The 24,043-nt window shown below is 40.0% G+C and overlaps 2 protein-coding genes across 13 annotated transcripts; one reads left to right on the forward strand and one right to left on the reverse strand.

The window, feature by feature from the left end:
• Nucleotides 1–106: 106 nt before the first annotated feature.
• ankrd13a (ankyrin repeat domain 13A) lies at nt 107–7,811 on the reverse strand. The gene is made up of 15 exons (XM_034872129.1): nt 7,314–7,811; nt 6,491–6,626; nt 6,016–6,140; nt 5,863–5,908; nt 5,387–5,530; nt 5,096–5,285; nt 4,003–4,069; nt 3,813–3,894; nt 3,562–3,623; nt 3,344–3,474; nt 3,052–3,209; nt 2,765–2,896; nt 2,520–2,680; nt 2,323–2,387; nt 107–1,604 (listed from the first exon to the last, which is right to left on the reverse strand). The coding sequence occupies exons 1-15, from the start codon at nt 7,419–7,421 to the stop codon at nt 1,406–1,408; spliced, it is 1,806 nt and encodes a 601-aa protein (XP_034728020.1). The 5' UTR covers nt 7,422–7,811; the 3' UTR covers nt 107–1,405.
• Nucleotides 7,812–8,174: 363 nt separating this feature from the next.
• On the forward strand, nt 8,175–23,981 carry git2a (G protein-coupled receptor kinase interacting ArfGAP 2a). Of its 12 annotated transcripts, none has more exons than XM_034871655.1 (22): nt 8,175–8,740; nt 11,471–11,604; nt 11,986–12,098; nt 12,250–12,355; nt 13,022–13,108; nt 13,215–13,345; nt 13,450–13,544; nt 13,871–13,916; nt 14,279–14,284; nt 14,366–14,417; nt 14,505–14,577; nt 14,739–14,836; nt 14,952–15,063; nt 15,182–15,324; nt 15,426–15,575; nt 17,543–17,791; nt 18,601–18,690; nt 20,169–20,251; nt 20,406–20,591; nt 20,851–20,982; nt 22,119–22,182; nt 22,588–23,981. In XM_034871655.1, the coding sequence occupies exons 1-22, from the start codon at nt 8,689–8,691 to the stop codon at nt 22,798–22,800; spliced, it is 2,415 nt and encodes an 804-aa protein (XP_034727546.1). In that variant the 5' UTR covers nt 8,175–8,688; the 3' UTR covers nt 22,801–23,981. The 12 variants fall into 12 exon arrangements, with proteins under 12 accessions (XP_034727546.1, XP_034727547.1, XP_034727550.1 ...); XM_034871656.1 differs by having other exon boundaries at nt 14,369–14,417; XM_034871659.1 differs by lacking the exon at nt 18,601–18,690.
• Nucleotides 23,982–24,043: the final 62 nt, after the last annotated feature.

Below are 24,043 nucleotides of genomic sequence, written 5' to 3' on the forward strand. Positions count from 1 at the left end.
CGGAGAGAGAAGTGGTTGGTTGTCAGTGAAATCAACTATAGTGGTTAATGCATGTTACTCAGCATCACGCACCCTGGTACAACTGAAATCGGTTCATCTTGTTTTGAAGTTACAAAATAAAATAAAAATAAAAAAATCTGTTCAAAACTTTAGTCTATGTGGCACATCAAATCTCCACCACCTCTTGCTTCCTCCAAGCGTCGTCAGAGCAAAGGAATCCCTTGGCACATGCTGAAGAAACTAATCCTACATATGGCGGGCGTGTTTAATCTTAAACCTGTGCTGTCTGTCTCAGAGGTCTAGAGTTGTTTGTGGCTACAAAAGGCTAAAAGACTTCCGTTAGGAATCTGAATAATCTCTGCAGCATTGGTTACGGGACTGCTTTATAACTGCATGAAGGCTGTAAATCCACAGACAGACTGGTCCCTGCATTTGCGTTTTTTAACAGAGGTGATGATGCTTAAAGTCGCTCAGTGATAGTTAACAACAATATGTCCCTTCTCACCATGAAATCTCCGAAAATGTTAAAATAAAAATCAACCCTGGAAAGTTAGAGCCCCATCCTTGTTGCAGCGAAGATATTACGTTACCATGCAGCTGATTTTTAGTTCCTCTCACATTAACATTGCTTCTGTTTAGCCATCTGTAGAGTGTATGTACAAGGAAATTCATTTACCTGTGAACCTTTGACTCAATGAACCCAACTTTCTGAATGAATATTGATATGGCAGATATGCACGAGTGATACCATCTTGCACCAAAGAAACAATAACCGGGCCACAATTTCCCATAGATTTACAAACTAATTCCAAAGGGATAGGACAATTTGTACAGTTGGAACCCTGAGATTTCTTTTACTCCGTGAGCCTAGGGTCATCAACAAAGTGATTCTCCAGGAAGACCTTGCAGTGAAAAATCTTACATCTGTCCCTTTAGGTCCACAGTACTGGTCGCTTTCTATTAGGCTAGGCTGTTTTTAATCTAGCCATCTAAGATCCAGGGATAGGTACCTTGGGAGGGGGGGGGGGGGGGGGCATTTGCCACTCTGGGCAACAATAGGATTACCACGTGGGGGTTGCTGCTGTGACTCATTTGGATAGAAAATAAATAAAGCAAAGAACCAAGCCAGAATGATCTGATCTGTCCATGAGTTGAGGATGAAGACGCACTATGCTAAGATATAAATATATAAAGGAGTATGATCTTACCAAAAATACTTTTTGGAAAATATTGGATAGCGAGAATCTGATATTGCCTGTGCAAGAACGATCTGCTACATAAAGAAACTTGCAGTTGCATAGATGACTACAGTGGTAAGGAAGGACAATTGAGGTGTGGTAGTTGCTTCTGGATCTGGAAAAGTTGCATTATTATTCCCTCTTATTTTTTTATTTCTATTTTTATTTTACTTGTCAGTGAGCGATAGCTGCAAGATCCTCTCCAGATCCTCTTCCTCCTGCTTCCTCAGCCTATCCTCTTCCTCTTGAGCCCTTGCAGAGAGCTCCATGGCCAGGCAGAGCTCTGACTCGGGGCTTGAGGCAGAGGGGGAGCTGACAGAGCTGGGGGTGTCTCCATATTCCACTAGCAACCCCTCTGGGATACTCCTAGAATGACAGAGATGAGAAAGTAGCCCCTTTCACACAGATATTTCACAATATTGCCTCAATGAAGGTGTGCCTTTATGCCAGCTTTGTTTATTCACTCACAGAGGCATTCAGGGACCAAAAGAGGCATGACTTGTAACAACAACCTCGGCGTCTAGCGTGTGTGAACCGATCTGCACCGTTAATCAACTATGCAAACTCAACTGGACCTTTATGAATAGTCTTTATGTAGTATAGTAGCACAAATGTCAGTAGAGAGGACAGAGGCAGCCACGGTGCCTGCTTGTGTGTGTGTGTGTGTGTGTGAGAGAGAGAGAGGGGAGAGCGAGTGGAAGATTAGGTGAACTATTGCATGCAGTGTTTCTGCAAGTTATTAAAAAGTTTAGCTACTCAAAACGCTGCTTTTTAACTTTTTGACTGTGGGCCGACTCATATATTGTACAGTAGCTCGTGCCATCTGTCTATTTCACACAGACATTGGTTAGGCTCTGTGTCTATTTCTGCTGCCGGCTTAAAGGCACAACAACTCTGTCCCCTCTTTCCGTCTTTGTATCTTTCACAGACTGCGAGGTGGCTTAAAGGTGCATAAGTTCCGCCAAGCTGAGTGAAAGGAGCTAGCGGGATCCAGCTGTTCTGTGGCTTTCACTAACACAAGCAATCAAGAAAAAGGACTGTTCCTTTTACTACATGTAATTTCAACATTGACCCGTGTTCCTACCTGTCACTCTGGCTACTGGGCATTACATCAGTGAAATCCCCCTCAGCATCATCCCAAATCCCCTCCTACAATGAAAAACATCAGGAGTATTTTAAGGATACAGCGAATAGCAAGGACAGCATGGCAAAATGATTGAAACAGATCTGTGTGTGTGTGTTATGGTATTTGCTAGCCAGCTGAGTGATGATTGTTCTGACCTGGCCTGGGACTCTGCGAGACTCCAGTAGACTCTGATGGATGGCGTACTGCAAAAGCTCCTCGTCGTTGTTGGATACGGTTGTGTGTCGGCTGCCTCCTCGCCGATGGTAACTGGCGGGAACCTCAAACACTGAAGGACACACTTGAAACGGAGGCAGAGCTGGAAGGATGGAAAAAAGAAAAGCGGTTTAGGAATCACAGATGTGAAGGTCATATTTAAAAGTTAAACTGGCCGCATTCCTACCTGCAGCTTCTTCCTCTTCTCCTGAGGATGTTGGTGTAGCTGCTGGTGTTATGTTGGCCTCCTCTTCAGTACTGCATTTATTGACATTTCCAAATGTAATCCTGGCATTCAGCACATGAAACAGGGGAATCTCTGCCCCAGAGGAAAACACAACATATGTAAAAACAGACTTCAGAGGGGGGGGGGGGGGGGGGGGGGGGGGGGGGGGGGGGGATGAGAATAGAGACTAGCTTTATGTGCTTATTGAAAGAGTAGATTCCATTTAACTTGATAAGAACGTCACATACCTATTTTAACAGGAAATCCAGGAGGAAATTTTAGGGTTACGAAGTCTCGTAGCCGTGCAAAATGGGAACTGGTCCGAGCCATGAGGTCAATAATGGGGGTCACCTGCTCCACCAGGGACAGAGGATGTTCCTCACTCATCCACAATGTACCTTTGAACCTGTTGGAAACACGATAAAAAGGAAAATGATGTTCAAATGTGCACACACACAACTTTATTTATTGATATAGATATTGCAGAGCAAAGAGAAATAAAGTCTGATGTTTCTGTGGCCATAAATCTGTGTTTCTTACTTCTGAGTTCGAATGCTCAGTTCGATGGGCCGGCCGATGTCTCTGTTCCCCAGGTCAAAGTCAGGGTCAAAGTATTCCTCTGGAGTGATCGCAGTGGGATTGGTGGCAGTTGCATGCTCAAGAGTCAGGTCCTATAAAGTGTAGCACTTGTATCAAATCAGCTACCAGGTGGGAACCAAACACATAACTCTAATGCAATTCCTAAATGCCCGTTTTACCCCTTGTGCACTGATGTGCTGCTCCACAGTCCCAAGCAGAGACTCCAGGATGTTCTTTTCACCTTTTAAACAAAACAGTCAAACTTCAGTACTCTCATTCAATTTGGTCAAATGTCGATTTGTTATTCTTTTGGAAAATAGTATTTACATTACTATTACTATTTACATCATAATTTACTATCTATCTGTATGCTGAAAATATAAACACTGAAGGAAAGAAAAGTCATACATGAAGAATATATTTCACCTACTTTTTATCCTGGTAATCTCTTCGTCTGTGAGATGCTCGGTCCTTGTCCTGATTACCACACTCACATTGTTCACACTGAAAACCTGAGAAAACAACCAGAGCTTAAAGTCACACTACCGTAAATGGGCTCCACAGTTTTCAGTGGCACTAATCTTTAGTTGTAATTAAAAGAAATAAAAACTTATGTGAACCTTTGCTTCAAATCCATTGACCATTTCAGTTTTGTCAGCTCTCCAGCCCCAAATCCCAGACTTGATCCTGTGAAAATCGAATTTTGTGAAAACAAAAGCTTTATTTAAGTCAAAATAGACCATTACATTTTTCAGCGTGGAATATCTTCCACAACACAGATAATTCAACAATGCAATACATTATAGATATGGGACATTTTAAGTAGACTGTTAATGCATTTAAATGATTACATTAATCTGGGATTCTTCACTCATTTTAAAAGGCTTTAGCAGTGTTGCAGTCCAATGTTAAGTTTTGTTTATAAATACGATATATTCTTTTTAGCCTCAATTAACCATTTATGAGCTTCAATAATAAAGATATTCTCTTATCAGCAATCGTAACTGCTTGAGCAGGAGAAGCACAGGAACAATTAATAACATGAACGATAGCACAGTTGTTGTTCCACTAAGCAGCTTAGCATCTATACAGAATATCAAGGCTGCGGCACGGACAACCTGTATGGGGTGCAGCCGTCTCTAATGTTCCTAGGTACATCTGTTTGTGTCCACTGTGACAAAGGCCTGTCAATCATGACCTCTATAATCACGGTTGTCTGTCAACTGTCATCAGTGTATGAGGACGCTATCCAGAAGAAGATTATCAAGATAAAATAAAGACAATATATTACCCCAAACTAATCACATTATGTAAGACTAACATTCCTAGTTCAATTTGCTCACATTTTTAATATCCATTGTAAATTCTTAGTTTGTAGGGTTACATAAGGCGTCCACTTAAAAATGAGCATTGACGGTCAGACAACCTTTGAATGAATAAGTCATTGTAAATATTACATGTTACAGACAATTGGATGCCAGAATGATACTGGAAATATCATCCAGATGTGCAAATGATTATTAATAAGCCTAATGGTATCACTGTTACACTGTAACCTTACTCAGGGAGTAATGACAAGTGGGAAAATGCCCCGAGATGTCAACTCTTATGAAACAATATCCCTGTGGAAGAGCTTGTTCTTGGCTGATCAGAGGAAGTTAGATCTTTACATGTTGCGTGAAAAAGGACAACAGAAAAAGATGCGACTCTTGCCTCTCGAAAGCAATATCCTTGGTGTCCAAGTAGGTGTTGACAATCGGACTGGTCAATCTTTTGGCAACTTCCTGCTCAGCTGGCTGCATTGACTCTAGCGTGACATCCTCGATTTCTTGGGATATGTTGAAGCGCTCAGTGTCCACAACTTCATCTTCATGGTTCACCTCCATCAACTCTGCATATGAATCTGTAAAAATACAGTCAAGGATTGACCTAAATTATTTTACAGAAAGAGAACAGATCATAAAGAAAACTCTATTTTGTGAAAGAGAGTTAAAGCACACACACCATCTCCTTTGAAGATGTAGCTTCTGCGCCCTCTGATCCAAGTCATGTTTTCAAAGCCTAGAAGAGTGGCATCTACTCGCAGACTGGCGCCACTTTTCCAAATGCGACAAACATCACTTGGACAAACCCGGGACAGAAGAGGGACTGTGAAGCAACAGCATATGAATGTCTCACACATGAAAATCAACGTCAATCATTACTTAACCAAAACAAATTATTCCCCTAACACGAAGCAGGTATGTAGTTTATCATGTATGACCTGATCAAACCTCTGAACTGGCAAAGATGATGTATTTTGCCTAGATATTTATTTGCACTTTCGATACTTTCTTCTTTACATACTGAATGCTGAAAACAAGCATGTACTACATGAACAGGTCACTATGCACACACAATGTACTTTACTTTTATAATGCACGCGCGCACGCACACACGCACACATCCACACATGCACGCACGCAGACGCACACACTTACTCCAACTGGTGAATTCCCACTTCATTTCCATATAGAAGTCTGGAGACTGTAGATGAAATGATAGAGCAATTAACATTAATTTTGTATTTTTTTTTTAATCAGGCACACTTATAGATGTATCACAAGACCAGGACAAAATGGAAAATGGAAAACCTCTCGGATCTTTGCCAGCAGCTGAGGCACTCCTCCCAGAGCAGTGGAGGCTTTGAGGTAGTCTCTGCGCTGAAGCACTAACTGAACCATCTCTGGATCTCCCGTGCTGACTGCCTCTTGAAGCACTACGTAGAAACAGACAAGTTTAAACAATACCACCAAACCTTTTAAGATAACAGCATCTGTTACCCAGGAGTAGCAACTATCCATTAAAAAAACCTCAACAATGACAGTAATAACAATGGAAAGTGAAACTGTTTCACTGCAGACAGAGGATAGAATATGGATTTCTTTCTACCAGAAACCCCATTAACAGCAGATGTTAATGGGGGGGTAATATGAGAAGGGTTCTAATTGATCAAACAACTCACAATCCTCAAAAAGCCAATCTACAGGATGTGAAGTGACAAGTGAAGGAAACAGTGATGATATCATCGTATTATTTGTCGGTAATGTAGCCAGGTGTATATCTAACCTGTCCAATTCTTGCCGTTTTCTTTAGTCACTTCAGCACCGTGTCTCAGAAGGACTCTCACTGACTCCAGGTGCCCGAGCGACACAGCCAGGTGTAGAGGTGTCTTACCTCTGGGATCCACGGCCTCAATGTCATTCTGAGAAAATCCATCAACAAGAAGCCAACACATTATTAGTAAGCCTAAATCCTGCAACATTGACATGGCAACCTGCTATAATATATAAACAACAGGTCACTGCAATTAGATCTTGTAGAGTGCTTTTACACCTTTAAATCAAGGTCATCACTGGTAATGACATAGACCTGCGGTAGCCAGTACACAACATTATGTCTGGTCCTCGTATGGGTCATGAGGCAAATGTGTTATTGATTAGCATTGCCGGGTAGTAACAGTTATAGCAATTGGATCGTAGTAATTATATTTCCCCAATACACAGTATAAATTTGTTAATACACCAACGATCTATATATTTATTTGGTAAAGAATTTCTTATTTTATCACATCTACTCTCATTTTATACTGTGTTTAAGTAATGCAATAAATTATGTTAGCTAGCAGTATGCATTAACAGCTGAAAACAGGATTTGAATCTGAACTGGAATAGAGTTTTTAAAGTTAACTTCCAAACCTGTGGATCGGTGAACAACTATGTCCTCATAGACATTTCAAATGGTATCTGTGTGGTTGGCATAACAGAGCATCTGTCAACACGACTGGCCTACTTTTCCTGAACGGCTACGGCTGTGGTGATTTAACAGCTCACTCCTGGCTTCAGCTAGCTAGCAAGCATCTGTGTACAGGCATATTCCGTATTTAACCAACCTGTGCCGACTTTATTTGTTCTTCCAGTGTCCTGTAGTCATTCTCCCACACTGCGGAATGCAGGGGAAACTTCGCTCGGACGTCTTCGCTAACGTTAGCCGTGGACATCTTCCTCTTTGTAGAGTCGCTCAGTGCAACGTTAGCCAGCTTCTAACAATTACAGCCATGGAGAAAACTGCGGTAGCTGCACGCTAGTTCTGCGAAAATGTACGATAAATATGACCCATGCCCTTCATATTTGACAATAACAACGTCGAGATATGTAAACCAGTGTCCAACTTTTCACCGAGCCTTTCCCTAAATAAAACTTTTGAATAAGGAAGTGCCAGAAGCACTTCCTTACCCAATGATGACAGGGGTGTCCTATGTAGAAATAGAATCACAACTGAATTAATCCAATCTAATTAAGACCGGAGGCCGTAACTTTTTAAACGAACCTTAATGTATGTGTAATAACATTGTCCTTGATAAATTCACGACGGAAATATGATTTTAAAAAAAATATTTAAAAAAAACCACACATCGCCTTTAGGTAGATAAAAAGGAATAGTCCATAGTTCCAGTTGGACTGAACCATTTCACATGTTTGAATGGGGGTTGCGAAACATCCAACCAAAAGTAATTCCTACATAAATGTGATTCCTTGTTACACTTGTACGCGTTTGATATGTTAAATAATTAGAAATTAACGCAGTTTTTCCTGAAAATATTAAGAAAACAAAACAAATAAAATCCATACTTCAAATTCAAATCAAATCATACGTTTTACGATTCATCCCTCAGTAAGGTCTATCAGGTTGTGTACCGCACAATAACAAAGCAAACTCCAACAATCATATTGTGTTGAATTTTAGTTTTAATCTTAGTTGTCAGGATTGGAGTTTGCTTATCCAAGCGAAAGAGACAAGGAGGCGTAATTTCCGGGGAGCAAGAGAGAAATGCATTTCCTGTGAGGCATGCATCTGGGCAAACCCTCCCCTCTCCATTAGGTCACAGACGCAGCTGCCACTGGTGCTCTAGCTCCCCTGTAATCCTGTCTGCCAGACACTGAAGAGTAAACTACCAAACGCACACAGGCTAGTTAGCTAGCAAATCAGGTGCTAAATCAGCTAACTTGCAGAACTGCAACATTGTACCTTAGTTACTCTTGTGGGGTAGCGTTATAATGCTTGTAATTCAAACACTGGCCAATACGAAAAGGCTAGCAACAGTTAAATGAAGAGCAGTTTGTTGGGTTGTTTTAATTAGCTAGGTCTAACGTTAGCTATCGCGTATTGAAAGCGGAAGGCATCCCCACAGAAAAATAAATGGTTAGCAGAACGCAACGGGCATAATACTCTGCTCATTTTAAAAGGCAATTCTTCCTGAGTAAAGGATGTCTAAACGCCTGCGAAACACTGAGCTCTGCGCTGATTGCAATGTTCCAGGTAAGCAAATTTACACCCTCCCTCTTTTAGCTGTTCCGTTATTCTTATTACTAAAGTGCCCATCAAGTAACGTTAACGTTAAGACCAATGCGCTGCACTTCACCACTCTTCTGGTTTAAATCAGATTATCATTGCTGGCCCATGCTGCTTTCTGCTTTACAGTCAATTAGATTAATGTTGCATGTACTTTTGTTTTGACAGGGCAAGTTGTTAGTGTTGTTGACAGTTCACTAACGTTATAGGTCTCTATTGAGGATGCAATTACAACTGAAGCAGCTGTCATAATTTTAACTGTTTCACAGGTAACAATATGTGTGAAATAACGTCTGCGGCATCCAAACGTTTCCAGCGAATTTGAGATGTAAACTTATTAGGAAATGTCATAGATCAGCAGGAAACGGCTCTGTAAGATCTCACTAGCATGACTGAACCTTAATAGAAGGTCAGTGGGTAACGTTACAGTGGTCCCCTGTCCAGGTGCCTTTTGTACTCCACACCGGGGTGTTGGTAGTATATACAACATAGATAGTATATGTTGTATCAATATGAGACTAGATATCGCCTTAGATTTTGGATATATCATAATTTCGTAATATGGTAAGTGTTGTCTTTACCTGGTTTTAAAGGCTGCATTACAGTAAAGTGATGTAATTTTCTGAACTTACCAGACTGTTCTAGCTGTTCTATTATTTAGTATTAAGTCATTAAATCATTTCTGGAGATAATATTTATCAAAAATCTCATTGTGTAAATAACAACAAGTATCAATAGTCACTCATACAATATCGTCGCAATATTGACATTGAGGTATTTGGTCAAGAATATCGTGATATTTGATTTTCTCTATATCTACCAGCCCTAATTGGTAGTAAACGACAAGTCCATCCCATGTTGACAATGTGTGACTGAATTTGAAACTAGGAGATTTAATAGTCCAGATGAATACAACTTAATCCTGCTTTCTTCATATGTCATCAGAGTAATACCAGTATCTTTTGAAAGAGATGTTTGTAAAAAAAAAGGTCATAAAAATAGTATAAGGAATGATAGAAAATGGCCGAAGCTTTTCAAATCAAATGTTTCTGTGAAATCTGAACAAGTTATAGTTGCAATGTGTGTGAGGTACTTTTAGGAGTCCCATTTATAAAGAAAGGATGTGATGTGTTTCAGCAGCACAGGAAGCAAAACAGGATGCTGAGTGAATTGACTGCATGTTTTGTTTTCTATTGTGGCACCACAATGTATTGTAAATGTAATATACTGCAAGAGTAGAATGTGAATTGTTTGAAGTAATGGCAAACAATATGAAAAAAATGATGCTGGTCTCTTTCCTTTTTCACAATAAAAATGAAGATAAACAATGTCAAGTATGGTAAATATTTAGTAATGCTCAAGTTTTAGTACCTTGTCTATTATCATGTCGTTTAGACTAGTTAAACCTCTCAGGTCTCCACAGCAGCTGGCCTGGATTGCCCTTCCATACGGCTGTTACCAGTTGTTGGCTGTGAATATTTTTAGAGTTTTAAGATGTGGTATTGAATTTAGCAGCACTTGTTGAGGAAAGGGTAAAAAAAGGCATGTCAGCTCCAACTCTCAGGTCTTAGTGGAGATGAGACTGAACACTGAGGACCAGGTGCCAGAATTTGACCAGCAACCCCTGCAGCTGTTCCTCCTACACCGCAGCTGCTGCTAAGACACTTAGAGTCTTCACTGTGCTGTCACAATGCCAGACACTCAATCTGCCTAACAGTTTATCGGCTATCGGGGTATCATGTGAATTTACAGTATTCCTGGCCTTGAGATTATCGCAGTCAGAAGAATCTCTGTATGAATGGCACATGGCACAACTCTGACATTTGTATAAGAGGAAGTGTTTTAACTGGGTCATGTTTAAGTAAACATATTTATTTTGGTCATAGCTTACTGTGTTTTGTAAATGCGCTGTCTCTTTTTCTCTATGCATTTCCTGAATATGCAGCACCAAAAGTTTTGATAGCACTTGGCTTTTTTTCTTCTTCTACAATGTTTTGAAGGAGGAAGCTGCTCTTTTACTCAACAACAAGGTTGTGGCGCTTCAAGCTACAACTGCTAGTCTTCACTTCCTGTTTTCACAGTGCTCAACTAAGATTTGTCCTTTTTCAAATATCCCATGAAAAGACCATGACCAACAATACCTAGGCTCATCTAGTATGTACACCTGGTACAACGGTGTGGCCCACTACTGTGTGCCTCAGAGTTTTTAAACAACAATGGACGTCAATGGCGCGGAACAATAAGTTGTATCAGGCTTTGGCTGCACAGACAACATTTGTTGGTAGGATCTATTAGATGTGGGTTTTGATCTTTTTCTGGCATTTGTTGACAATAGGATAATTAAAATCACTAGTCATAGCCTTTATGTGTCTGTCTGTATGGTTTTGAGGCCATTAGTAAGAGTGGGTCCAGTCAATGAGGAACCGAAAAAGAGAAGTAGAGTGCTACCATCTAGCTTGTAAGTGAGTTGAATGATAGTGCTGAGAAGTGGAAATGAAGGAAATGAGTTGATACATTTCTGAGTCATTTTAAAACACCTACAAAAAAAGCTAGAGCAAATCAAATCTGTGAGAGCCAGATAATACAATATTGTACCATTGGCTAGCCTTTAAATCACATCTTTTATAAGTTGCGATACATGATTAGATCACTGCAAGTGTGATGATTTTTACATTGTAGTTTTCTCTTCCCTCTCAGAACCCCGCTGGGCCTCGGTGAACCGGGGTGTGTTGATTTGCGACGAGTGCTGCAGTGTTCATCGAAGTCTGGGCAGACACAGCTCCCAAGTCCGCCACCTGATACACACACCATGGCCACCTACACAGCTACAGGTAATAACCACAAGCTGAAAAAAGGTATATTAATATTTGCCTGTGTAAGGCTACATATCTTTATGCTTTCAGCTGTGAAGCTTTGTAAAGGTTGAGTTCTATGAGGCTGTGGTTTGTCACTCCTGAGATGCCTTGAGATCACATCATCCTTGCACACAATCTGTATTACTGCAGTGTTAAATTCAGCACGCCTCTATCTTCGCTCAAGATCAATCTGGTGACAACAGTTGTACATCCGATCCCACTGAGGTGTATTGATGTTATCCAAATATAGAAAGTGTTTGTTCGGAATAAGAACGGTTAAAAGCCAGTCAGCATTCTGCAGTTTCAATCAATGGGACACATTTTACAGATGTATTTTTATTTTTTATTTCATTCCAGATGGTTCAGATGTTATACAGCAATGGTGCAAATTCAATATGGGAGCACTCTCTTCTGGACCCTGCATCTGTGATGAGTGGAAAACGCAAGGCCAACCCTCAGGACAAACTGCAGTGGGTCATTATTTTCTGAAAATGTTCACAGAGAAGTTAATTCATTAAACAAAAAATGAATTGTTTAACTTCCACGTGTAGTATGTGCCACTGACTCATTATTGCTTCCTTCTTTCTGTTTGGATCTCTGTGCTTCATGTTGTTCCAAAAGCCCAAACAAATCAGAGTTTATAAAAGCCAAATATCAAATGCTGGCATTTGTCCATCGCATGCCTTGCCGGGAGGACGACAGCTCTACAGCCAAGGATTTAAGCAAGGTGAGGAGAATTGGCAGCTCAATGTGCTTTGGAGAAAACTGAAAGATGTTTTTGTACAAAGATTTGTTGTTAAACTTGATCAATTCATAGTAATAGTTTTTATCCATCCATTCGTCTGTCCCATTCTTGAACGTGGCATCTCAGGACTCACAATTTCTTTAAATTCCGTGTAGCCGTCCACTTAGACTCAAGGATGAACTCATTAGATTTTGGAGGTCCTGGTCACTGTGACCTCACAATACATGTTCTTTGGCCAAAACTCACTCATTCCTACCCTAATTATGACAACAATTTACACAAATGTCTAATTGGATAAAATGAGGAAGGGATGGCATTTTATATCCAAAAGGTCAACTGTGACATCATAACATAACTCGGGCAACATCATGGCATCATCACAGATAACCCAGCAACAGACGGTGAGACATTTGGTCCTATAGTGATTTTGGAACATTCATCCTTAACCTGTTATTTAGATTTGCTGTGCTGCCTGGTTGAAGAGGTGTGTCTTAAACATCCACATTTCACCAACAATGCACTTAATCCTAATTAATAATTAATATTGTATGAGATGGGTGCGGACAGACAGGGACGTAAACTGCGACTTCATTGGTTTGGCCAAGGCATACATCCGCAACGCGATAATTCTAGTTTTTCCCCCCCCAGCAACTTCACTCAAGTGTACGCACCGGGAATCTAGAGACTTGTTTGAGGTTGCTATCCCTGGGAGCACAAGCAAATTTTTTTCACCCGGTAAGATTCCTCTGCTATTTTAAATTCAGTATTGTAATCTTTGCATTTACTTTTCTGTTGATTTTAGATCACAATGGTTTGTCCTGTGAATCAACCTCTCCTCTAGGAAAAAGGAAACACTCCCTTGCATGTAGCTGCAAAGGCAGGACAAGTATCTCAGGCTGAACTATTAACTGTTTATGGAGCAGATCCTGGAGCCCCTGACAGCAATGGCAAGACTCCCATAGACCATGCAAGGTTTGCTTTTTTTTTCAATAATCTTTTATAATTCAAAAACAACATATTATTTCAGCCATGGAAGTAACATATAATGTTTGTTCTTTTAACATGTCTCTTTGTAGGGAAGCTGGCCACCATAACCTGGCAGATCGATTGGTGGAGATTCAGTATGAACTAACTGATCGACTGGCGTTCTACCTGTGTGGGAGAAAGCCAGGTATCTCTCTCTCTCTCTCTCTCTCTCTCTCTCTCTCTCTCTCTCTCTCTCTCTCTCTCTCTCTCTATTGTGTATATATATACACAATGAGTGACTGAGTATTTCAAATTTTTGATGGTTTGCAAGTTACCTGATAGGTGCATTAAATCTCATCAGTGTGGCACTCCAAGCAGATAAAAACAAACTCCTCACTGTAATTCATTTACTTTGTAAATAACGATTTGTATAGTATATTTAAATCATGCTTAAAATAAAATGTTTACATTTCCCATAAGTATTGATGATGTTTTGGCAGTCCTCCAGAACATTCTTGTTGTTCCTTTCAGATCATAAAAACGGCCAGCACTTCATTGTTCCACAAATGGCCGACAGGTAAGAAAACACAAGCTGTAAGGCAACATGATGCACGTCGATATTAAGTGATGTGTCTGTGAATTAGGTCTAAGTAAACAGGCTTAACTTGAATTGAGCCAACGAGAGAGTAGAGCGAGGCAGTTGTGTATGGTTGTACTGTTGCTCTGAGGCCTGTTCTGTTTCTATGGAGATCGCTGAAGCATCTACTATCTGTGTCAACGTAAACAGACCCAGTAAAGTAGCTGAAATACTCTGTAACTGCTGCAAATACTGAAAAAATGTTAATCCAAACAACTCTAACTCTAACTGCGAAGAACAGTCATATTATCACTTTAAATGACACATTTGATCTTTGTTATTGCTCTCTTTTGATGGAAAAGGAATATGTAAGTATTTCATAATAAGTAAGTGTGCATTATGCCTATATGACCATTCATCAGCTTATGAAAGTTATGTTCTGCTTGTAGCAGTTTAGATTTATCTGAACTGGCCAAGGCAGCGAAGAAGAAACTGCAGTCTGTAAGTAGTTTTGCAGAGTTTCACTGTACTGAGCTATCGTCTCTCCCCTAACTTAAGTCTAAGTGTCATTTACTGATTTCCATGCAGCTTAGCAATCATTTATTCGAGGAGCTGGCCATGGATGTGTACGATGAGGTGGACAGACGAGAGACTGATGCAGGTAAGATGAATTATCCAGAAAGAGCTCTGTTTTGTATCCAGAGAAGACATTTGTACTGGATCACCTCACTATGACACTTTAAACCCTCCACTGGTGCTGCAGCTACACTCCATCCTCTAATCCCGACAACATTGAGCTCATTCTTAACCTATTATTTGTAGTTTGGTTGACTACACAGAATCACAGCACTCTGGTGACAGAGACGACTGTGGTGCCTTTCCTTCCTGTGAATCCAGAGTATTCATCAACACGAAACCAGGCGAGTCATCTTTACAGCTACTCCCTGCAAATGTTGTAGTGTTTCCCTCCGCGCACATTTACTTTGAAGTAAAATTGCATTCCACTAATTTGACCTTGTTTTTATTTTTATTCAGGGACGACAGAAGCTGGCAAGATTTAATGCACATGAATTTGCAACTCTTGTGATTGACATATTAGGCGACGCTAAGCGCAGACAACAAGGGAATTCAATAACCAGTCCCAAAGGTCAGCACCTTAAAGTTACTTTATTTCAAGACCTGTTACTTGATTCCAAGCTCTTGCTGACACTGAATCCTCATGCATATGTACAGTAACTATTCCAGCCTGGGTCTCTTTATTCCAGATAATGTTGAATTTATCCTGAAGAGTGTGGCTGTCAGGCATTGCAGTGACAGCCAGGACAACGATCAGCCTGACTACGACAGCGTGGCGTCTGACGAGGATACCGATCAAGAGCTCTCCACAAGCAAAGGAGATAGGACCAAGGTAGTCTGGCATCACTTTCACAATCTTAACCCCTGAAACAGTCTCTCTCTCTCTCTCTAGGTGCCTTTACCATTTTTGTTTTCAACCCCTCTTCCAAACAGAGCCTGGATTCTGACCTCTCAGATGGCCCCGTTACTGTGCATGAATACATGGAGGTGAAAAACGCGCTCTCTGCCTCTGAGGCCAAGATCCAGCATCTCATGAAAGCCAACAACAGCCTGAGTGATGAGCTGAGGCTGATGCAGAAAAAGGTATCCACCTCGCTCCACCAATAAGATCACTAACACGGGGGGCCGGACTGAGGGGGGGCCACAGTGGTCAGCAGAGCTCTTCTCCTGCCCAGTGGGATCGCTCTCTGGTGGGGAGGCCGAGCTGTCTGAACAGGAATGCTGTGACACCCTGCTGGTCCACCCTCTGTTTTGGCCAGCATGTTTGATTTCAAAGCTTTTTTTTTGTTGTAATTTGATTTTTTTTCTGTATTTGAGAAGAAGAAATGCAACCTTTCTACAGTAAATAACAAAAATAGTTTACCAGTAGTCCTTTTTTTTGTAACGAAACTATGCTGTCTAATGTTACTAACGAGCATGTTTTAAGAAAAAGCATGAAGTAATTTACAGTGGTTTTTAACCCCTATGTAGTGACTAACTGAGGTTGTATGTGTGTGCCTTGCTTCATCACATATACTATGTTTACTGCATATCATTAATTTGGATGGTTTCCAGCTGTTGTTTTTTGTAACAGCCTTTTACTACATGTGGATTTATTGTTTGACATGTCTTAGTGGTCTGGTTACATTTCATAGAAATGTAATAGAAAGAGTATTCCTCAGCTGATACAAACCAGGAATACTGTTCCTCTATTCCATAAACTGCTGATTAAAAGTTTGAGATTCTGCACATTTGTATGCACTGTGCTTCAACTTAGCAATATATATCCTGCTAAACCCATACTATTTTGAAAATTATAATTTCTAGCCACAGATGTTCTCAGCATGTAACAGGTTTTATTTTGTTTAAATTAACCTTTTTTCTGGTTGATTTTTTTTTTTGTATGTTAAAATTGCTTTAATTTGGCTGATTTAAAGGCAAGGCGAGATATATATATATATATATATATATATATATATATATATATATATATATATATATATATATTTCCTGTTGCTTTTAATTCTGTTTGTGTGATTCTCGCTTGCACACACAGCGTCATTACGACACTGCAGTCAACATACAGCACTGTAGCGTACTGTATTGTTTTCGGATGATTGTGTGATGGGTTATGTTTGAACAGATTCACTCAAATGACCATATTCAGATAAAGATGTGGAGGAGAAAGCAGGACATGAGGCTTGTCATGACATACATATACTTATATATTTACGTGGAATGACAGTACTTACCAAACATAATTCAGTCATTATTGCAAAGGTTATTAACTAAACCATATTCTTACTCCATACTTTTTCTGACTTCACACCAGATCAGATAAATGCAAGTAGTTGCGTTTTTTTTCTTCCCCTAAACTGTTATATCCTTGAAAAAATCTGCATGATTTTGTTCCTTCTTGAATGCCCCTTATGCTCTTATAATTCTTGATTCTTAAGTACTTCTTTGACTTAAACTGCATCTGTGTTGCTTACCTACGCAACAATCTTTGGCTTGCTTATCACTTGCTTTGCTTCTTCTTTTTTGTTTTAGACCAAGCCAAAATCCCTCCCAAAGCAAAATGAATGTTATTCCTATGCTTTTTATGAGGTTGCTGTTCAACTTGATGAATAATTAAAAGAGATCATAAGATGATATTTTTGGGAAAAGGTTCTAAGTCATGTTTCTAACCTAGAGTCTGTAAGCTCAAAGCCACAAGACTTACAGAGTTTCTCTGTAAGTCATTATCATTGCAGCAGCTTCTGCTTTTCTAGAATATATTATATCCTAAGTTTGTGTTAGAGAGCATTTTTCAAATATTGACTGAACCTTTTGTATTGGGAAGAACAAAAATCTAAAAAGTTAGATTCTCCAATTTTATGACACCCACAAAGATGTTTTTATTTTTGCCAAATAAAGACCTTGGCAAAAGTAATTTGACTAAGCATGCTGACAGTACAAAAAATTTCACAAAGCTGAAATTGTATGCTTTAAAGATAGAGTGGATCATAACAGGCAACACCACTTGCTTTGCTGAGAGCACTTCTTAGTGTATTGCTGACCGTCTCTTCCAGCTGCAATCTCTGCAAAGCGAGAACAACTCTCTCAGGCGGCACGTCCCAACCAATATCTATCAGATCCCCAGCGGTTCAGACTACCCCGACCCCTCCAGTCCCTCAGCCCTGAAACGCCGGCAGTCTGCACGGGCCAGTCGGCCCATGTCTATGTATGAGACCGGCTCAGGCCTGAAGCCCTATGTCCCTAAAGGGGAAACTCCCTACCCAGAGGAGGGTATCCCCACCCTGCAACCCTTCCCACCTCATGTAAGTAAGACCTGTTCCCTGCTCTCCTTTGCCATTTCCTCTCCACTGCCCTGTTTCCCTGTCTTTCCCTCATGTGTTCATCCTGACTGCAAAACCTTTATCTCTGCCTTTTGGGGGTTTTTGAACTGATTTGCCACTGGGTAGTTTTTTGGATCATCATAGACACTCCTCCGAAACACCATGCCATTTATTTAGCCACACAGCCAGTCACATCTCATCTTGTCCAGATACATGTTCAAATCCATTATTTGCATAAATGTGTTACTAGAGTGCTGCTTGTTTGTCAGACGAAGTTAGCTGTAACCACGAGGAGATGCTATTATCATGATATACCTTGAAGGTCTGTACTGTGTTTTATGTGGATGAAGCATTAAAACAACCATACAAATACTCTGCGGTTTTGTAATGCATGATAATTTCACAAACTCACTTGATTTTCTCATCTGTTTGGATTCTCTCTTTAATTTAGATACAGTATTAATGCAGTTAAATTTGAGCCTGTGAATAATCATTTTCTGGTACTTTTCTCTTATTGGATCAACTCCCAGATTCTTCAGTCAAATGTTTTCCAGCACACTGCTCAGAAAGGAAATGTAGCAGGATAAACAACCAAGATCCTTTTGACTACATAGCATTAAATTATGTTAAGATCTTCCCTATAGTTTTCTATAAATTCCATTCTCAATACATAGTATCTGCTTAAGCCACAACTGGCTCAAAGAGACTTCTGGGACATCTAATCTCTTTCATTTAACCTTTTTTAGTTTTTTCATTTTAAATTTAAAATGTGATTTGAACCCTGTCTTTAGACGGAAAGGGGCGCTTTTGTGACCACCTCTTCATCCCTTCCCTCATTTCCATCCACCCTGTCTTGGTCGAAGGATGAAAGTGCTCAAAAGGTTAAGTACATCCTCACTCGGTGCACATCTTGTGGGACAAAACGAATCCACTTGGAGCCATTTCCACCACTTCCCTGTCCCTCGCCTCCCTCTGTTCTCCATATGCTGCTCCCTCTCTGCCTTGCTGCATGAGCTGCCCCTCCACCAGCTGCCCTCACCATCAGATACCTGCCTTCATCAGCACCATGCTCACAGCGCCGCTAAACAACCAGAATTATGTGGTTTTGTCAAGGCAAAATCTCTGTCTGATTGCTGAACGTTGAGCAGAAAGTTGCGCTTGTGATGCTACTTAGCACCAGAAACCTGTGTAGCAGATGATATTGGAAAGGTTTGATTGGAAAAAGTCTGTTAGTAGTGTTTCATTTTTTATCAAACCTGTCTGTTAAAAGAAGGAAACACATTGAGTGAATTAGATTGTTACATGTATACTTATTTCCTCTTGAGTTGTTAAACTCATGTTAAATTTCAACCACTCATAGTATAAAGAGAAGTGCTTTTCTAACCCTGTTTTGACAACTGCTTGGCCATTTTGCACAGTGAGCTTCCAACAGCATGCTCTCACTTCCTCCAGTAACTCACAAACATCGTGGTGCTCCAGGAGTTTACAGTCTAAAAAGATGCGTCTTCTGTTCAGGAGGAACAAAGATGTATCTAAACATGTATGTGCTTATTGCATTTCCTGAGGCCAGTTTATGTGTGCTGCATTTTGTTCTGCATACAAGAGGAGGATGTGTTCAGATTCTTTGACATGGATTGACCAATATGTCATATGTGGCTTGAGTGTACGTTTTTGTCTCTGCTTCCTGTTTTATACATTTAGCTGTAAGTCTGATAAGGAATCGGCATTAAGGGAAGTTACAGTAAACCCTGTCTGTTGTGAAGAAAAGGCGTGTGATTTAGATTCTTTATAATCTCATCTGCTTGACTCAAATGACCCTCTAGGGTCTCCTGCTCTATATTTTGGAGAATGAGTAAAGCTTGTGTGTCGTGGTTCTCATACAATGTTTCTAGCCACGTGTCGAATATTAGAATTGGCTTTTTGTTTGACCGTTTTGTTAATTGTCATCCATGAATCATCCTTATTTCAACACATTGTCACATTTGATGATGATCATAGTCACTTCCAATCGTCAGCATTAGTGATTATGTCATACTGATGTGAGTAAATTATCTGAACCTATCTGCATAATTGGTTTTACTAATCCTATATTGAATGCTTTGAATTGATTATGCGCTTTCGCTTCACAGCTTTATTCGCTTTATTTCAGTCAGTCGTCTCCATCGCTTTTACTTGTTTATATTCCAATTTCACACACACCAAACAAAGAAAGGGGTACATTGACAATACATGTGTTTATTTGTCAATGAGCATTAAAATAGTGATGTCACTACAGCGGTTTCTGGTTTATATCCTCAGTGGCAGGGGACGTCTTGCATGAGGCACTTTATCATTTTTGTGCCCCCTCTCTCCCTTCTAGGCCTCGAAGTTAGAGATGCAAAGCAGCATGCCGGAAAGTGACTATGACAACACATTCAATGACTCTGAGATGGATGATTCGGGGTAAGAGCATCACCCAGAATTATGCTTTTTTTTCTAAATGATGAGTGAAAGTTTTCTGGCTCCTTAATACAGTTTAAAGGGGGTTTGTCTTCAGAGTTAAAACAATAAGCAGAGATTTGGGCATTAGACATTTCTTCTGAATTTCCATCTGCAGTTTGTGCAGGAGAGGGAGGCTGAGGAGCAGTGGCTGGCTGGGGGAGAGCAGCTCTATCTCCGAGCTGGATGATCTGGAGTCAGACCCCGCGCTTCCCAGCACAGAAGACGTCATCCGCAAAACAGAGCAGATCACCAAGAATATCCAAGAGCTGTTGCGATCTGCTCAGGAGAACAAACATGACAGGTCAGAATCTGAAGGAGAAAAAAAGGATATTTGTTTATCAGTTTAGGATCTTTTTTTGTTTTTTTTTTAGGTTTCATTTCCTTGCTTCTATTTTTACCCCTAGGTTCCTCTTACATTCATCATTATTGTCATGTTTTTTTGCATTTGTCTCTTATTATTTCCCCTTTTTTGTTAACTTCACTCTTCGTCATTCAACTTCAACTTTTCTCCGCTGTTATGATGTTGTTTCGGTGTCCCCGTGCCTCACCCCTGTGAGCAGACCATGTGAGCGGGAAGGTGTGCGCCGGCTCAGGCACAGCCTGGGATGTTTCAGCACTCTGGTGCCCTGGGCAGAGAAGCCCCCCCCTTCCCTTCAGCCACTCAGCCTGCGCTCCCCTGACCCCATCTCCTGGTACTCTGGCCTCTGTCCCTGCCTACCAGGCACACTTTTATTTTCCTCTCCCTCTCATTGTTTCTGCCTCACCCTTTTACCCTTTGCCTCACCCGCTAACAAGCTATCTCTTGTTTTTATGATTTGCTGACTTTCGAATCTTCTTAACCCTCCTGTTTTCCTCGGGTCAAATTTGACCCATTTACTAAAACCTTCTATATCACAACAATGACAAAAGAATATTGAAAAAGTAACATATGTTGGAAAAAGCTAGAAAGGCACAGGAAAAAAAAATCTACAAAGACATGTTTTTTTTAACCCTTGTGTTGTCTTACTGTCAACCATGACAAAAAAAAAACGTTTTGGTCACTTTTTTTCAACATTATAATCACTTTTTCCGACATTTTGTTGACATATTTTTAATGTTGACATTTTTAGCGCTTATTTTGACTTATTTTAAATTTGATAAATAACTAACTGAAAACGGGTCAAATTTGACCCAAGGACAACATGAGGGTTGAAAATATTTTTTAGAAAGAGTGACATGAAAAACATCGGCAAAGGTGACAAAAACATTTAAAAAGTGGACAAAAATATTCGGAAAAATTTGTTAAAAAATTGACAAAACATAGCACAAATTTTTTTTCTTTAATAACATCCTCAAAAACGTGTGTAGAAAAAAAACAACAAAATGTTGACATTTTGACCCAGAAAAACCCCAAGTTGCATGGTTGACAGGAAGACAACACAAAGGTTAGGTTAGTTGATGCAAAGTTAAGCTTTATCTCTCCAGTGACTTGCTCTTGATTTATAGGTGACATTGAATTTAATGCACATTCTCAGGTTGATGTTGTTTCTACTGTGTCGCCATAATTCTTTAATGCTAAAATGTGCTATGTAATAAAACTGCCTGGTACTTACAATGCTAAAAATATGTGCAAGAAATATCTGTAAAACGGCATGTTCTGTTGGTGTTAACCTGAAGGAGAAGTTGATAATGCAATGTGTGGTGTGAATACTACATAACACTGGACTTTGCTTGCATTTAGGAGCTTTTGGTTGATTGATATTTTCTCCATGTTTGTTATGTAATTTTGAGATTTTTTATGAAATGTGACATCAATATGTTGAACTCAACAAATCTCTTCTTCTCACAGCTTCATACCCTGCTCAGAAAGAATACATGTGGCTGTGACAGAAATGGCTGCCCTCTTTCCCAAGGTATGGAAACAAGTTTGGAGATGTTTTATTTGAGGGAATGGGTGATTCACCCATTACGTTTTCCATGCGTTACTTTAACGGTATCACAAGCACAAAGACCAGCGCCCCAACTACAGCAATATTTTCAGTTGTGCCCATTTCTGCTGCTGTATTTTACTTGGTCTTTTACTCTAAAAAAACAATGAATTTCACCTAAATGTTTATGTTTTTGTGTGTTAAATATAAATTTGTTTCAGTTTGTTAAAAGAAAAGAGAGTATGGTAAACAAACCAAAATAGTTTCTGGCCGGATTCAGTCCTAAACCTGCAGAGGTCAATGTGCTTTAAAAAGGATCCGCACAATACCGGCTTTCTTTTGAACAAACACTGTCCATTAGTATTAAGATATTGTAACCTTTTGTTGCAGAAGCCACGCTCAGAGACTGTGAGAGGCTCGTTGCGCTTGTTGACCTCCAGTGCGTACCGGCTTCAGAGCGAGTGCAGGAAGGCGTTGCCTTCAGAGGGCTGCCCGGGACCGGACATGCAGCTGGTCACCCAGCAGGTCATCCAATGTGCTTATGACATCGCCAAGGCAGCCAAGCAGCTCGTCACCATCACCACAAAGGAGAATACCAACTAACAGCACTTACAGGGCTGCAATGCAGTCAGCATCTCAGTTTTGTTCTTTAAAAAAACTATGTTTTTTTAATTTTGTTATTATTTTGTATTTCTGGTATATGCATGCATTGTTGTTGTTTTTTTAATTTATGAATTAATACTTAAAGACAACTCTGAACAAAAGAGTGGAAAAGGCAGCACCTATACCAAGCTAATGTACAGTTATAGCACAATTTCTCTTCAGGTAAATTAATAACTTCCAAAAATGATGTTGATAAAAGCAGCAGCTAGCAGGCCTGGGGACTGTAATAGTTTATAGATTACAACTTGAGTAAAATTTGCTCTTAGCTACAAATAACATTTAATCAGTCCATATTGTAAATAGCTTTTAGAGAGAGAAGGAATTAAGCACAGCACAGTAGATCCACATGATGATATTGGTTAATGGTATCAGTCCAAAGCCAGGCATGAAAGCTGAAAAGCCATACATGTGCCATGAATCTGCTGTCATGGAATACTATTAATAACACTATTGTAGCTACAGGAGCTTCCTCCCAGTAATTGCACTGTGCAAGCATCATCATACTGTAAAGTTGAATCTCCCAAATCAAACTGACCATTAAATGTTGGGAACTTCATTTTTGCACACATTGAAGCTAAGCAATGCAAATCTTTGTTGCATCGAAAAAACAATTTCTACGGTCCAAGTGTAATCCAGTCTGCAGTGCACTTATTGCGGCTGTTCATGCGTGCCCATTGTCAAGTCAGTGAATGAAAATGATGCTCGTTCAGGGGCCATGTTGTATTCTTCACCAGCACCAAGATGTACAAATGATGTGCTGTGTTTCTCCCCACCACACTGTATTCTGCCATCTTGTGTGCCATTGCAGTGTTGGTGATGTTACAAGATATTTAGAACTAATAGCCATACAGGTTGTATGTCCATGTGTTTTGTGCTCTGTTCCGTTGCTGCTAGTTTCGTATTTTATGTGCAACATATGGGATAGAAGTCTAGACGTCTCCTGTATAATTGTGCAAACCAATGTTCATCCTCACCAAGTGTTTCAGAGTTCATTTTGAAATCTGATCAAGGTAATATCCCTCTCTGTACTTGACCAGAGTGCAGGGATATATGTGATGCAGCTGTTAAGTTGCACTTTGGAAAAATAATTATTTTCTAAATAAACTTAATTTATAAATATAGCCTGTTGTGTTTTGCCAGAATTGGTATCATGTTTCACTTTTCATGGCTTTTATACAAAATA

The sequence above is a fragment of the Etheostoma cragini genome, chromosome 5 (genome assembly GCF_013103735.1).
Source record: "Etheostoma cragini isolate CJK2018 chromosome 5, CSU_Ecrag_1.0, whole genome shotgun sequence".
In the NCBI taxonomy this organism is placed as follows: Eukaryota; Metazoa; Chordata; class Actinopteri; order Perciformes; family Percidae; genus Etheostoma; species Etheostoma cragini.

What these genes read in the sequence shown, in the direction of transcription:
- ankrd13a (XM_034872129.1), bottom strand. Translation starts at nt 7,421, where the DNA reads ATGTCCACGGCTAACGTTAGCGAAGACGTCCGAGCGAAGTTTCCCCTG. An exon ending in CTACATCTTCAAAGGAGATG is followed by an intron (nt 5,286 to 5,386) that starts GTGTGTGTGCTT and finishes GTATTTTTACAG; the next exon opens with ATTCATATGCAGAGTTGATG. An exon ending in TCAATGGATTTGAAGCAAAG is followed by an intron (nt 3,895 to 4,002) that starts GTTCACATAAGT and finishes TTGTTTTCTCAG; the next exon opens with GTTTTCAGTGTGAACAATGT.
- git2a (XM_034871655.1), top strand. Translation starts at nt 8,689, where the DNA reads ATGTCTAAACGCCTGCGAAACACTGAGCTCTGCGCTGATTGCAATGTT. An exon ending in ATTCATCAACACGAAACCAG is followed by an intron (nt 14,837 to 14,951) that starts GCGAGTCATCTT and finishes ATTTTTATTCAG; the next exon opens with GGACGACAGAAGCTGGCAAG. An exon ending in TCCCCTGACCCCATCTCCTG is followed by an intron (nt 20,983 to 22,118) that starts GTACTCTGGCCT and finishes TTCTTCTCACAG; the next exon opens with CTTCATACCCTGCTCAGAAA.